The sequence below is a fragment of the Melanotaenia boesemani genome, chromosome 16 (genome assembly GCF_017639745.1).
Source record: "Melanotaenia boesemani isolate fMelBoe1 chromosome 16, fMelBoe1.pri, whole genome shotgun sequence".
Taxonomy (NCBI): domain Eukaryota; kingdom Metazoa; phylum Chordata; class Actinopteri; order Atheriniformes; family Melanotaeniidae; genus Melanotaenia; species Melanotaenia boesemani.
The window spans coordinates 20,783,039-20,798,880 of record NC_055697.1 but is presented as its reverse complement, the minus strand read 5'-3'; the positions used below and the strand labels follow the sequence as shown (position 1 = coordinate 20,798,880).

Genomic DNA, 15,842 nt, shown 5'->3' with positions numbered 1-15,842 from the left:
TGCAATTAGGACCCAGTGTTTGGCAGTTATTAATGATGCCATTGAGAAAGGAAAAGGCAGACAAGCGTTGCTCCCACAGAAGTCACGGCCTCCTGTTTATTCATTATGTCAGAAGTTCTTAATCATGGTCCTCGGGACTCGGAGCGCTGCTGGTTTCCAGTTTAACCAATTATGTTGAAGCTATTCTCTGCATGGTAGAAAAGATGAATGCAATTTACAACCTTTCTAGAGAGAACACTGGTTTTCTGTGGGCCAGGGCTCTTGATAGGGTCACTGCAAAGCAATTTAAAAGGGTCTACTTTATGATTTATGAAATGACAAAAAATATTCAGGACAAATTGCAGTTTTTTTTTTTTTTTTTTGCCTAATTACTGATTAAATTTTGGCCTGCTGAACTTAGGATCACAAATCAAATCAAATGTAGAATTATTGTCTGACTTACTGCCAAACACAGCTTCAACAAAAATTTATATAACATTCATTTGAAGACTGAGTGCACAAGTTTAAGTCCATATGTAATGCTTTTTAATAAAATAAAGGAAATTCTAAGGCTTTTAAAAAAAAGACATTTTAAATTTACATTGAATTTAATCTTATACAGCATATCAGCAACATTGCTAAAAAGCTAAGGTGCATTAGATATTTTGTTTTGGCTCCAACATGAAGTATTATGCAACCACAAAGCTACAGAATAGAAAAAACATACCAGCATTGAAAGCAACAAAAACTGTTTTTTAATAAGAAAAATATCCCACTCATATTGCATGTATGGGTTTCAATACACTATTAAAAATAATAGGATTTATAACAATATAACAGGATTTTTTTATAACAATTCTTGGATCATATCATTTGTCAAACAAAGGAGCTGCAGAACTGATAGATCCAAAAGTAAACAAATAAAGAAATTTCCACTGGTGCTGACACATCCGTCAATAAACTCTCCTGAAGATGAGCGCTGTCACGCTGTTCCCCGTCTTGCCACCAAACTGAAACATGGGTGTAGGCAACTCCTGTACAAACTCAAATCCTGTGAGGCAATACAAAAACGGTGCAGGTTAAGAAATGTGCGTTGTGCCAGCGGACAAAAAATTAACACAGATGCCAAGAATCTTTTCTTGTGGACTGTGGCTAAGTAACTAAAAAAGGTTTGGGAGCAGAACTGTGAGTCAACAGCCATCCATCTACCATCTGTGCTGCTTCCTGGGGCCTAGTAAAGACAGGCTGTCACTGTGAAAGATGAGATCTTGAGCCACTCTGGCCCCCTGCAGGCTCTCCAGAGTGACTGCAGCGAGACAAGTGACAGCCAGTGGAAACTTGCCAAAATTTTGTCTTTACAAGCCGTTGCTGCTTTCAGCTTAACAATTTGCCAGGTAACTGTTGTGGTTGTAAAACAGTCTCTATTTTGACTGATAGTAAGACAACATGACTTTCAAAGAAAAAAATGTTACATGCCAAAGACAACTCTAAACCACACTGATGTGTACATTTTTAAAGCTTAATGCAAATCTGCGCTTAAATGCCCACTGCAGTGCATTAATAAAAAATAAAAACAAACCCATCTGTTCTTCATCAAGTACAATTCAGCATTTCTTTCTTTAAAAAGCTTTAAAAGCAAGTATTATAAATCATGCTTGCTTTAGATACAAGTTTACATGTGAGAGGCTTACTGATGTGTGGCGATATTAAACAAATATAACTTTTTTTTAAAGAAATAACATTTAAGACATATTAAGACACATGAAAAATCTTTTTTTTTTTCTCACCTTCACTAAATCGCTCGAGCAGCTGCTCCTTTGTCCAGTTACAAGAAGTAACAGCAAAGAACCCTTTCTTTTTAAGAGCACCTTTAAGAGCCTGAACATACAGTTTTTTGCCCTCATTGGTGTTATCTGGGTTTAAGCTAATAGCGTCAAACGTTCCTTTATCGATGCAGACATCATACTCCTTTAGCTCCTCTTGACAGCTTAAGAAATCCATCTCCTAAGATAAAGAAGAAGTCAGATATTAACATTTTTTTGTCCATCCCTTTAACAGATATGCCATCTTACCCAAACTCCTTAAATGTAACTTAAAAGTCTAATGCTGCAGGGAAAAAAAAGATCATTCAGCATCCAACAAGATGAAATGTGTTACACATCACTGGTTCAATTTAATAAATTCCAACTGCTGACATGACAAGCAGTTAATTCAGTTTCTGACCTGCTGTGCCACTAGTGAAAGGACCCCTTTATCTGGACAGACGGCAGAACACCAGACCTCCAGGGTGAATTCACCAGCCACAAACTCATAAACCATGGGTCACAAAATATGAGATATATGAAGGAACATCAACATTAGTTCCTTGCATGTGAAATGGAAAAAACTGGGAAGATGCTGATGCAGACCCTAACTAACATAAATGGAGATGGGCTTGATTTAAAACTAAAGATGACCTGTGAAAGACTAGCAGACTCGCATATCCCTTTGGCAGTTTTTAGTACTGTAAAAATGACCAGGATGCCAACATTCTTCCCTCACATGCACACCTCAGTGCTCCCCCTCTCCAGCTAAGGTCAATATTGACTTTAATGGCAGCCTTTCTGTCCAAGCAAAGCATGCACCTCCATATGTGTGTGTGATGCATATAACATATAAGCTACAGGAGTATGCACACACAAGAAAGCGTACTCGTCATGTGCTTTATAGACCAGCCAAGATTTATGTCCTGCATCATATGTGTGCTAACTCTTGCCAGTTCATGGGTTTGAGGTGGGCACACTTCCATCACATCCAGCTTTCCCACATGGTAAACACAGAAAAGTTTTCCCAATCCATCCCAGGGCTAAGTTCACTGTATACTGAAAGCTACACTTTATTAGTGGTACTTTAAATTGAAAGGGATTCATTTTGTACTGATGTATGATGCACATTACTGAAAGAAAAAGAAATCACTCATTATCTTTCCCAAAACACATTCTTTTCTCATAGCAGTAATATATTAACAGGAAATTCAGGACTTGAGGGGAAAAAAATCCAATAACAAGTCCTATAACATCAAAGATCCACTGCACATAAGATTGAGAGGATTTTTAATAGTCCAGCCCATCATGGATGTTTTTTTTATGCCAGATAGCTCATTTTGGATCTCATCTGTTATGTTACTCATTGAAAATATGAGAAATTAAATCTGCAAACTGTAAGGGCCGAGGTCTCAGAGATCTCTACACAGTTACACAATCAGTAGGCAAATTGAGTAATTTAGTGTTTATTTATACTAAACTAAGTGCAAGTCTGCAGTTTAAGACAAACATCATCCCACCTTTACAGTGATATCAGTCAAGCCCTCTGCCTGCAGCACATTTCTTGCCAATTCAACAGATGCAGGAGAATAATCTATTCCTGTTAGATTCTTGTATCCGTGTTTAGCCTAGAAAGACGCACACACAAAAAAAAGAAAAACCAAGCAAATGAAGAGCAAGGTTAGGTTAATTAACAATCACTAAAATGTTTGTGAAGTTGTAAACACTGTCACACCTAAGGCTTACACTATCTAAAAGGCTTTTCTATTGTTGCCATTTAATCAGATATTACTTGTCTGGGTTTTCAGACCAATTAGATTTCTAAAGCTCTAAATGGAGCTGAAGGCATTTCTTATTTTAAAGATTTTAAAAGCCCAGCTACAAAGCATCAATTATCTGTCACACTAGCTACCCTACAGACGATGCCATTTTTTGCAGTTTGCAGTGATGCAGTTAAACTTAAAAAAAAAAAAAATAGAAAAAATAAAAGTCTTAGTGAATGTGAAAGAAGACTGATTTATACTATGTACACACCAGTTCAACTAAAAAGGCTCCATTTCCAGTGCCAATGTCTAGAATGGAAGCATTTTCAGGGATCTTAGCCTTGTCCATCCATCGCAGCACACGGCTCATGCTTTCCTCACCAAACCTGACGAGAAGACAAAAACTGGAAGTTTTTAAACAGTAAAATGAGTTTTTTTCAGATGAACGGTTAAACTTCTTACCTCTCTCCAGACATGGCTATATCAGTGCAACATCATTTTTCATAATCAGTAAATTCTGTCACTCATACACTGTTGATATTAATGTATAGAGCTGCTGCATGAATATTTAAACATATTTTTATTCCTAATATTTTATGATATCATTACCAGAAATGACACTCCATTATATTTAGGTGTGTTAACAGATTTTTAAATCCATTAGCATTCTATGGCTACCCTAGCAATAACAGCTCAAAATGTTAACAGTGATTTTTGTTTAGCCACACACTCTTTTATTGCTAATCTTATTTTAATTCCTGCTTCTAATAAATTCTGGAACAGATGTTGATTACTTTATCAGTGTTAAACCAGCAGACCAAACCGTTTTCTGCTCTTACCATATCTCACCAACATCTCCTATGTCTTTGAATGTCTCAAGTTCCCTCTGGTATGTTTCCTCCCAGCTGCAAAAGGATAATAGTTAACAATTCATGCAGTAGATCAGGGGTGCCCAAGTCCGGTCCTCGAGTACTACTATCCTGCAACTTTTAGATGCATCCCTTTTCCAACACACCTGAACCAAATGAATGGCTCGTTACCAGGCCTCTGGAGAGCTGAATGACATGTGGATGAGGGAATTCAGCCGTTTGATTCAGGTGTGTTGGAAAAGGGTTGCATCTTTGAGTTGCAGGAAAGTCGATCAAGAGGACCGGACTTGGGCATCCCTTCTGTTGATACTACAACACACAAAAAAATAGTTCCATTACAGAAATAACACAGGGTTGTGCATTTCATGGTTCAAAAGCCACACAATTTTAAAGGTCGCCAGCTAAGGCTAACAGTACATATTTCCCTCTCGCTTTTAAAACTACATGCTTTAACTGTCAGACATTGAACGCTTAACTGTGGCATTGTATTGGACAAAATACCTAAACTATGATAGCGACTCCTCACAGGGCTAAATCAGGTTTAAAGAATTGTGTGCTTGCTTTCTTGCTGTTTCTGGTAGCTACGAGAACCTGACAAAAGTAAGCTCCCATCATGACTTAACATGATCAATACTTACTATTTTTTTGTTCCGAGTTTTGAAGTTCCAAAATCATTATCTGAGCACCTGTCTTCTTTTGAGTCCGAGGTGTTTTCACAACCATGTGAGCCTCTTCTGGCGTCTTCCATGATGTAGTAGATTCTGCCAGTAACTGCCTACATTTCCCACAGGATTTTGCGTTCAAGGAGCCTACCTACAACCGCAGGGGGCACTGGGATAGATAGAGATGTTTCCATCATGGCGGCATCCATTTCAGGTTATACTTTTAGTTCTGTGTGTTATCACAGCGCCAACAGCAACTCAGATCATGTAAGTGTTTATCATTATTTTTATAAACTGTTATGCAATGATTGATTAAGCGTTTACTATTCGATAATGTATGTGATGGTCCATTATTTCCATTAGTTAATATATTTTTTAGTGTCATCATCCTGTTGCTGGCTAGCTAGAAATGGTACCGTCTATCTACTGGCAAGTGTGCTCTAATCAGACTATGCAGCTACAGAAATATGGAAACAGAACGTCATCTCAAAATGATCTAATGTATTCATAGTTCCAAGAGTAAATTTTATATATTCAGTATTGTGCGGAAGGAGCTAAAAAATATGAACACCTGGTATATTAATATATGCAATGCTACTGAGAAAGTTTGAATTTCAGGAAGTACTCAGCAGCTGGCTACTTAGCAAAGCTTCTAAGTCAAGTGACTTCCGTGTATCGGTATAGTTAACGTCTACAGACCGTTTGACCTGTAATGTTGTGGGGATTTAATGTGTTTTGAAAAAAATAAAAATCCTAGTTAAATCCCAAACTAGGTTATCGAGTATACGAAACGATAAGCTATTTTATCTCTTATGGCTGCTTGTTTCCAGGTTAGCTTGTTAGCCACCTTGCTAATTTTAGCTGCAGTGAAGTGAATTATTTTTTAAAAAAATGTCTTGTTTTGTATCTTTTGATGTTGTCAACTTTGCTCGTTGTTGAAACCAACCGCGATGGAGGTTTGTGATAATGGGATGTGAAAGAAACATTTCACATCCAAAAACACCATCGCTATTGAAAGCTAAGCTAACTCTGTTTGCAATCACTTTCCTTTCGCCGAGACTTTCAAAAAAAGAAAAAAAGTCAGCTTGGGCAACTGGTTAGTTGCCACTAGGCTTGGTACAAGTTTGCCTACATTCCTAGAGAGAGAGAGTGTGCGTGTGTGTGTGTTTACTAGGAGTCGTTTTTCACTATGCTGGAGGAAATGCTTCGTTCTTAATAGACCTCAACACAACACTACAAAATGAAAAATTAATATTTTTAAAATTGATCAGAAAACTTAAACTGTAATGTTTGATAAGTGGATTTCTTATAAACCAAAGTGGTCCCTGTCAGTGCTATTGTTTAGATGTTATCCTAGATTCCTGTTACTGATGTGTCAACATTAAGAACTATAGTTGATTGGAATAGAGCTCATTTTACTCATCAGTTGGAATAGTTTACTGAATATGATTAGCTTTCTTTTAATTTTTAACATTTTTAGGCATTCATTAGATGATAGTTAGGACTGCTGTTAAATATTATTCAGATAATTATCGTTAATAATGCAGTTGTATATTTTTCCTCATTACTGTAGTGTAACAAGTTTTTCTGCTTTGGCAAATTTCAATGTGTAGCGTCAATTTGGTGTCCCCTTTTGTTTCCACAAATCTAAGATATCAGTTCCTTGGATGGAAACAAAAATACGCCCACAACCATGGTGTGGTGTTTAGCTCTGCAACTAAATTTATGATGCCACTGTCATTAGATATTCAGCCAATGCAGTTGTCAAGGTATTTATAAGTTGAGCACCTCAAAAGAAACAGCTGGAAACACCTACTCTCCACTAATCCAGATGAAGGTCAATGCTGTGACCTGGCGTAGTGTCTGAAAGAAAGTCAGTGAAACTAAGTTCTTCTAAGCAATATAAATGATGAAACAATAGTTAATCTGAAAAACAAAAGAAAAACACTCAGAATTAAAATACATAATAAAAAAAAAATGTTAAAAAAAAAAAGTTAGTTAACCAATTATTTCATCTCAGTATTTGTTGCCTTAACTGGGTTTGGGAAAATGTCTACACAGGAGGGCTTCCTATTAGGAGACGTAAGGCAAGAAGAGACTGTCAGCATCAGTGACACACAGATCAGCAATGCAGAATTGCTGCAAGTCGTAGGTAAGAACCGAAACGGACAAAACGGCTTTTTGTGACATTTTCTCTAAACTGTTTTTAAATCAGTCTGTGACAACAGCCTTAAGACTCAGTCAAAAGAGAACAAGATCACAACTTTACCTGTCTTTTTAGAGCAGTGGTTCTCAAACTGGGGCTCCTGACTCCCATAGGGGTCCAGAGATAATTTTCAAGGGGTTGTCAGATTATTGTAAAATAATAACTAAAAAAAACAAACAGCTGATTTATGGTATATGGGTGCTTTTTGGTTGTGCCTCAAAAGCACAACCACTGTTTTAGAAGACGATGTGAAACAGGCAAGAGCAGCACTGGCATAAATAAGGGACATAATTGTCTTTTTTCCATTTAACTACATGTCAATCTCAGGTGCCTGGTATTGCACATGCTAGCTCTGTTAGCAATATAGCTCACACAGAAAATGTCAATGCAATTATTGCTAATGCTATGAGAACAATTATGTTCTTACAACCATTAAAAGTCTATAAATGATTGCTCTAAAAACGCCTTATCAGCATTTAGCTCTTTGATTTATTTTGGTAAGCTTAAACAATGGAAATTAAAATCTGGTGTACCATAGTCAGCAGCAGCAACCATTTTGGTTCTGCACTTTGGTTTATGTTTGGTTGATGCATTTAAAATGGCATGTATGTTTCTGTTTAACTAAAACAATTATCACTTTTCATTCCCACCAGAAATCCACAACCATGACCCATGTGCACAGTTGTTTAGGTAAGTGATGCTCTTTTAACTCTCAAAAAACCTTTATCATTAGCTGTTGCCAGCGTATATGGTTTTATGTGCCAGTTTTTATACCTGTGTTCATTTTAAGAGACAAAAATAGTCTTAACAATTTTGGCTAAAATAAGCTTAAGAAAACTTGACAGTTTTTGTGATGACTGTCTGCAGAACAGTGTGTAGACAGTAAGCTGGTTCATTTTTATAGAGCTCAAGTTCTAGTTTAGTTTCAATTGTAGTTTTAGTTAATTGGAAATTCATTGAGAATTTCAACAGTTATGTCAGGTAACTTGTATCTGTTAAATACAAACTGAATAAATTTAACAGTGAACAGTAGATGGCTCCATCTGACAAGACTAGGTAACAGAGGAGGGTTGTGACAGAGCAGGAAGAATCATGAGGAATGTGTTTGAATTTACTTGTTTTTTTTCTTTCCCCCCCTTTTAATCAGCTTTTATGACTACGCGGGTAAAGTAAATGAGGAAAATCTCAACAACATTCTTAAAGAAAGACGGAAAGTGAGTCATTTAATTCTTTTAGAGTTGTGTCATTTCATTTATGTTTTACTGTTAGCTAATTATTGATGACAGACTGAAGTTGTGAAGAGGTGATCTGTCTCAAAACATAGATTAAGTGTTGTTTCTTTGGTCTTGTAGAATGTCATTGGTTGGTACCGTTTCCGGAGGAACACACAGCAGCAGATGTCGTTCAGGGAGCAGATCATACACAAACAGCTGACTCAGCTACTTGGCGCGCCCGACCTCGTCTTCCTACTTTTTAGCTTCATCTCTACTGCCAACAGCTCCACACACGCACTGGAGTATGTGCTCTTCAGACCAAGCCGCAGGTGACAGCATGTTGACCAGCATGAACACACATTATGCCCACTGTTTTAGTAACTTGTCCAGCTGTTGTCTGTTCTTTAAAAAAACAACAACAACAAAAAAAAAACCACACTTAAAGGGACATTGTGTAACATTTCCATTGTTTATGTACGTATGTGTTATCATTGGTGTATTATGACCTCCACTAATGATCTGACGCATTCTCATAAGCGAAGAATTTTAGATTTGTTTATATGACGGTAAGGGAGGCACCATGACGGTCTGCCATCTTGAAACTACAGCTGCCTGCAAGGGACAAATAACACCAATGTGGAATCGCTGCAAGCCAGCGCACAGTGATTGAGATGCAGGAGGAGAAGATAAATGAGAGCATCACTACCCCTGCAAATTGGAAAATCTGTTAAATTGTTATTGACAAAAATGCAGGAAGGAGGTCGAGGAGGAAGATTTTAAAAAGGATGCTGAAGTTGCCAGTTTTCTCCTCGACAACTAAGTCAGTGGTACTGCCTAAATGAGCCTAAAGCTAACTTTTTTTCATTCAGTTTTGTCACAGTGTTGCTCGTTACCATGGGCAGCATAACAGCAGTTTCTGCTAAAATACACCAGCCTTGTTGGTACAGAAGTGTATATTTACGTGGTTCCAGTAGCTGGACTAAAAGCCGGTGGGAAAGGCTTTATAAGCTGGCTTTTACTCTGACAAAAAGCTGGTGTTGTGTCGAGGCCAGTTTCCTCATCGAGATCCGTTCCCCCTGTGAGAACCATTCTTCCTTCTAAACACAGAGAAACTATTTGACAGTGAATTTCCGTCCACCCGATGTTTTTCCCTGACCAATTATGATACAGAGGGAACCTCTTCACCTGAGTGTACACTTTACAAATTATCGGATGACATGCTTTTATCAGTGTTTTTGAGGCTTTTTAAAATACGGTGGCTGTTGTTACAATACGTTTTTGAGAAAGTAAGGCGCTAGAATCCACTACACGGTAGAATGTGATTCACGATTCCAACGTTAGATGGAAGTAATGCTAACACAATGTCCCTTTAATCTACAGTATGTATGTAGGGGTATGCTTCTATTATCAATTATAAAGAGATTATATTTTCAATTTGAGAGGATTTGCTCTGTCAGTACTCGCCCTGCTTCACAAGTCTTTGTCTATATTCAAATACACCACTGCTCTCATAAATGTCCTGCACTCCAGTTTGAGTCCCTCTTCTTGGATTCATTTGATCTTTTTTCTTATTTATTTATTTATTTTTATTATTATGTGCAATATATATATAATTCATTGATTCATTCAGCTCAGTTATTGTCTTTAAATGACCCTGTAAAAATTCCACCTGATAATCTGCTACTGTGTTGTTAACAATTTCCATGTAGAACTTTAAAAGACAACATTGTCTGTAGTTTTTTTTTTAATTAGTCCCACAGTAAAGTGTTGTATCACAAATTGGTCCAGACATCTTTCATATAACACATTTCTACCCAGTATTTAATTAACCTAGGGAAATTGTGAGCAGCTTCAGAAACAGGTGTCTGTTGTTGTTAGCAACAAGTCCAGCCGATCCGACCACCACTTTCTGTTGTCTTCCTCTCTTTGCTGTCCAATTCAACTGTTCCTAATGAGAATGAACCGAAATGGAAATACATGTAAACAGCAATGTTATTACAAAATGTGAGTTTTTGTGCAAACTTTGTGTTACCTTAAATGAAAATAATCTGTTTACTATTGAGTTCTGTGCAGTCAAGTTTGGCTTTGAATAAAGATAAAGTACTGTTACTGGATTGGGAATTTAATTAAATTAATTTTAATTGAAGTAGACAATTGGGGAAGGAAAAGCTGAAATGGTGCATTCTTGCTTAGCAAGCTTGGCTCAACTGTGGATTGGGTTGTTTCATCACTAGAAGTAGTGGTTTAATTACTGGCATTTTGATTCTTGGGTTCTTAATTCTGTAGGTTTAAAGGAGCCTTCTTTGGGCAAGATGCTAAAACCCTAATTGCCTATTAATCTGTGTATGAAAGGGTGAATGTTGCTTGCATTGTAGAGCTCATTAGGTGCTTAATAAAACAAGAACGGTATGAAGCATTTATTTGACATTTATTTGACTTATCCTGAATTCAACAGCAGTTTATCTGCATTACTAAAGTCCTTATATGTCAAGTGTGTGTGAACTAAGTCATTTACATAACTTTTAAAAATATGTGGTATAATGTGATTTTGTTTTTCAAAATATATATTTTAAAGGTACTAACTGATCATCTTCACTCAGTAGGTACAATCAAAGGATTACACTCACTATCCCAAACCTTGGCAACACAAGCCAGCAGGAATACAAAGTTTCCTCAGTACCTAACACCTCTCTTAACTACTCCAAGGTCATCAAAGAGCATGGGTAAGTTTTTGGCCTCCTATTTCTGCACTTCACCCATGTCACTGCAAACAAGGCTGGCACGTGTAAGCTTTATGTAGCCACCTGTTCTTACCTGATGTGATACTACAGGTTCACCTTGAGATTATAAAGTACACAACTGCTACCCAGCAGTTTTGTGCCTCTACTTATCAGTGGGACCTTCTCAAACATTTTTCTGTTTGATGGGGTCCTCTGCTGGTTGAGATTCAGTCAGTCTCTGTTATGGTGTGCAGGTCCAGTAGCAAAGAGTAAACATGTGTATGAGTGTCCAGGTTTATATTTGACTCTGTGTAGGGAGTATAAGTATATATTTGCTGGTGGCTGACTGCAGTGGAGGGCTGGTATGCATCGGCTTATGTTTCTGTCTTTGTGTCTAAACTTAGACCCACTGTTTCTGTTGCAGAGGAGTGCCACCTAGGCTATAGAGATCTAGTCAAGCTTGTCTGTGTGGCGTTCGAAAGGATTATCCAGTTTTCTCCTTAACTAATCCAGCCAATATTTGTGTGACAGCTAGTAAAATATGTGTGATTTAGCACTGATCTAGGGCACATCTGTATCTGTTATAAACAAATTAACTAAGCTTGTGTTATGTAATGTATCTGAAAAGATGTAACTGAAGTCCCTCCTGTTAAATATCTCTGCAGGGCTGAGTTTTTTGACAAAGACGGTGTAATGAAGGATATCCGAACAATTTTCCAAGTCTACAGTGCACTACAAGATAAAGTCCAGGTTAGTTGGATAATGTGTATCTGATGGGTTTGTCTAAAATATGAAATTAAGTATTTCTGTCTGTAGACAATTTTTACCAGTTTTTCTTATTTGTAGGCTGTGTGTGGGGAGGTAGAACAAAGTGAACGCGTTAAAGAGAAAATTCAAGAGGATGTGAACAAACTTAAACAACAAATTGCTCTCAGGAAGCTCAAGACTGCAGAAGAGGAGAGAAGTAAATACTTTTTTTTTAAATTTCTCATTTAGAACTGTTGAGCTTCAAATATGTGCTGGTTTAGATATTTGAAGCATGAACTGGCTTTAGACCAGTGGCACTAAATAAAGCTGGAATTTTAAGTGAAGTTCTTGGAGATCCCTTTCTCCCAGACATTGTTATTATCACATGTGTGACTGATTCTGGGTGCAGATGTTTTAAAACCATATGTTTAATTGTGCAGAAGTTGTCTTTCTCACTACTTGCATCTTTCTCTTTGTCGGACAGGGCTCCGCGAAGCCCAAAATGCAGACGCCCATCCCACTCCAGAGGAGAACACAGAACCGTCTAAGACTTCGCTTCTGACACGGATAACTTTCCAAACACCTTCTGCCCCAGAGCGGCCCAGTACCTCACCGAACCCACCATCTTACACTGACCTCTTGTCCCAAGATGACAATCTTCTTTCCTCCTCTTCCCCAACCACCAGTGCTGCTCTGTTGCCCCGACCTCAAGCTGTGGGCTCTCCAGGACACCCTACCCCTGTCCCACTGGGGACGAGCCTGGGTCTAGGCGTTGGGCTGGGCCTGGGCCTTGCTGCCAGTTCAAATCCGGTTAGCACTCCCAGCACCCCTTACCTTGGAAATGGTGATGGATCTAGTTCTGACTCATTAGACAGACAAGCTGCAGGGCAGGAAGATGATGACGATGATGATGACGAGGATGATGAAGATGAGGACAGTAGCGAATATGAGAACTTAGTGAGTGAAGGCGCTCACCTGCCAATGGTCTCTGCCAGCGTTTTAGCTCAAGGCCGACCAGCCGCCCTAAGCCCCGATGGGGATGCTCGTGGCTCGCAGACCACATAGAAATACACCACAAGATGTGTGACGGACACAAATAAATGACACACCTTAAAAGGTGGGCATCTGAAGCAATCAAAGATAAGCAAATGTAGACAAAAGAAGTGCCAGTCCTGAAAGTGAAAGGCATGCGCTAGTGGTGTCCCACTGTGTGTAATTCTTCTTGTCTTAATCTGATCTCCATTTTAAGGGGAAACCTTGCTTGGTTTTGCAGGTGCATCTCAGTGTGGGAAAAGTTGTTAGTTTTCATATTTCCTTTAGTTTTAGGCTGTTTAATGTACATTAAGTGTGGCTCTGTCTGGATGTTATAACACATTATGCCAGCTGGTTGGCAAACACGCACCCTAAAAGACAGGCCCACACTTTCTGTATGTTTTGTAGCTGCATTTTTTTTGTCTTACTTTTGCATCACCAACTTTAAGCACCCTTTCTTGCATGACCTTTTGCACTGTTTTTTTTTTTTTTTTTTAACAATCCCTCTTAGAAAACAAAGGGAACGTTTTCTGCAGCCTTCCAACAATTTTAAACAAAGTAGGCTAATGATTCTTAAACTGTTATTATTTCATTTGAAAAAATATATGTAACTACTTTCTTTTGATTTTCTTTACTCCATGTTCAGCAATCTTTTATCATCCAGTTGCCTCTTTGAATGATGAATAACAGATAGAAATGAAGTCTGCCACTTCTATTATGGGTGCTCTATATATATATATATATATATATATATATATATATATATATATATATATATATATATATATATATATATATATATATATATATATATATACTTTGTCTAGTTAACAGTTAATCTAATTTGACTATAGTGTCATTGTCTTGTTTTTCTTGGATAACACTGAAATTCTATGCGCTTTGCTGCACTTAACAAAATTTAAGATTTCTTTATTATTGTGCTAAACCAATGCTGACATGTTGTGCCACATGATTAGTCCTCTTTGACCACCCTGAGCCAAACTTGGCTCAGCTTGTGTGCATTGTACGGGGTTCACAGGGCAAACACAGTGTACTGTAGCTTTACTAACCAGATGCTTAAAGTTCCCTTCTGCTGCTGCAACACAGAGCTACTATTAAAATGCATATGTCTGTTCTTCATATAAAAACCAGGCTGCTACTTCCATTTTACCATGCTGGTTGTTTCAGTACTACTGACCACATTCATATAACCACCTTAAGCTCACATATTCATGGCTTGTTCCCAATTAAAATCATAATGGAAGGCTGACACCTTCAATGTGTGAATTGTAACCTTGGAAACAGACTGGGAGCTTACCTTCCTGTCTTTGCAAAGTTGACCGCTGCATTCATGTATTCTCCCCTGTTTGGATCAGTGTTACAAGTATGGACCTTGATATGGTAATGAAAACATCATGAGTCTGCTTAAGTATACAGTGCCTTTCACTCAGGGCAGTTTCTGTCAGCACAGAAAATACATTCACAGATATCTTGTAATGGGTGAAGTTAGGATGAGCTGTTTTGCATATGCAGTAATCAGTTTCAAGATTTTTTTTCCATAAAGTTCTGCAGCCATTTGCCTCTTTTTCCTAAAGGTTTTCTCTACCTGAAACAATCCCACTGCTTCCTGAGCTCTTTCCCCTTGTTATTGACATTGACTGCTTCTGAGTGGACCTGTTTCTCAAGGCTACAAATGTGACATTGTCTGCTTTATTATTTAAAACTGGAATTGCAGTTAAGTCTGGGTAACTAAACTGTTGTCAAGGCAAATTTGGTGATGAGAATGAGCAACTTGCAGATGACTGCTTTTACACAATTGACCCATGTGAAGACAGCAGAAGTGGGGATTGATTAAGGTGTGGAACACCTTCACTGCATGAACTGGTTAACTCTTGGCAGTGTTAAATTCAGCATGGACAGATGTTTGCACTGCACAAGATGTTTTGTGGTGGGAGACGCTTTGCCTTGTGAATAAGCTCTTCTTTATTTACATCGCCTGTTTTTTATGTCATGTTTTTTGCCTTAGGGTCATTTCACTTGCCCTGATGTGTAATACCAATGCGTCACTGACCAGGAACTGGCACTCGAAATGTTGTTTAATAATCATTCAGAATAACACAATCACACAATGGAAAAAAAAAAAGAAATAACAAAATCAGAAGTGTGGTTTCCTTTGAGTACTGGAATATGATAAGGAAATGAATATTGAATGTATAGTAATCAATGGGGGTGGGAATGGCATTTAAACAGCACTTACTGTATAAGCTTGTCTCAGTTGATTGTTGTGGTGGCAGCAGTTCTGTGTTAGTCCTCACTCTTTATCCTGGTCTTCAGGCCCTGAATGATATATATTTTTTCTTTTTTTTTTTTTTTTTTTTGTGCCCTCCTACAGAGTAACCTTAAACATGTGGCCCGAATGAAAACCAACAGGACCTTTGTCTAAAAGACCAATGGTATACAGCAAGAGAGGATTAACACACTTAGAATCAGATAGCTTTTCAACTTCCAACATACAAAAACAAATATACACTCATGAACTCTTACTGTATGGGGTGGCCCTTTTCTTCCCATGTGGAGTGGAAGCACAAAGTCCAGTGCACACCTTTAGATCTTCTTGGCTTCTGTCTGGATTTGTGTACTTGATGGAAACTGACCAAGGACTTATTTGGATGAGCACAGAGAACAAGGTGCTTAAATTGGGGGAAAATAAATGAGACATCTATATGTGAACTGATGACCTTTCGTTTTCTTATTACAGTAAATGAAGTACCATTTTAAATATGCAAGAGATAATTATTTACTTTCTCAATATATTGTTTCAAATGCATGTTTTTTAATTTTTTAAGAA

General features: G+C 37.8%; 2 protein-coding genes across 5 annotated transcripts; one reads left to right on the top strand and one right to left on the bottom strand.

The window, feature by feature from the left end:
* Positions 1-711: 711 nt before the first annotated feature.
* On the bottom strand, positions 712-5,222 carry eef1akmt2 (EEF1A lysine methyltransferase 2). The gene is made up of 6 exons (XM_042011032.1): positions 5,052-5,222; positions 4,384-4,449; positions 3,816-3,930; positions 3,302-3,409; positions 1,767-1,983; positions 712-1,030 (listed from the first exon to the last, which is right to left on the bottom strand). The coding sequence occupies exons 1-6, from the start codon at positions 5,159-5,161 to the stop codon at positions 933-935; spliced, it is 714 nt and encodes a 237-aa protein (XP_041866966.1). The 5' UTR covers positions 5,162-5,222; the 3' UTR covers positions 712-932.
* On the top strand, positions 4,625-15,724 carry abraxas2 (abraxas 2, BRISC complex subunit). 4 transcript variants are annotated; one of them, XM_042011029.1, is made up of 11 exons: positions 4,625-4,641; positions 5,204-5,342; positions 7,137-7,227; positions 7,935-7,971; positions 8,429-8,495; positions 8,634-8,824; positions 9,249-9,311; positions 11,096-11,218; positions 11,881-11,965; positions 12,062-12,179; positions 12,447-15,724. In XM_042011029.1, the coding sequence occupies exons 2-11, from the start codon at positions 5,271-5,273 to the stop codon at positions 13,025-13,027; spliced, it is 1,428 nt and encodes a 475-aa protein (XP_041866963.1). In that variant the 5' UTR covers positions 4,625-4,641; positions 5,204-5,270; the 3' UTR covers positions 13,028-15,724. The 4 variants fall into 4 exon arrangements, with proteins under 4 accessions (XP_041866963.1, XP_041866962.1, XP_041866965.1 ...); XM_042011028.1 differs by lacking the exon at positions 4,625-4,641 and adding an exon at positions 4,678-5,013; XM_042011031.1 differs by lacking the exons at positions 4,625-4,641; positions 9,249-9,311 and adding an exon at positions 4,679-5,013 and having other exon boundaries at positions 11,099-11,218.
* Positions 15,725-15,842: the final 118 nt, after the last annotated feature.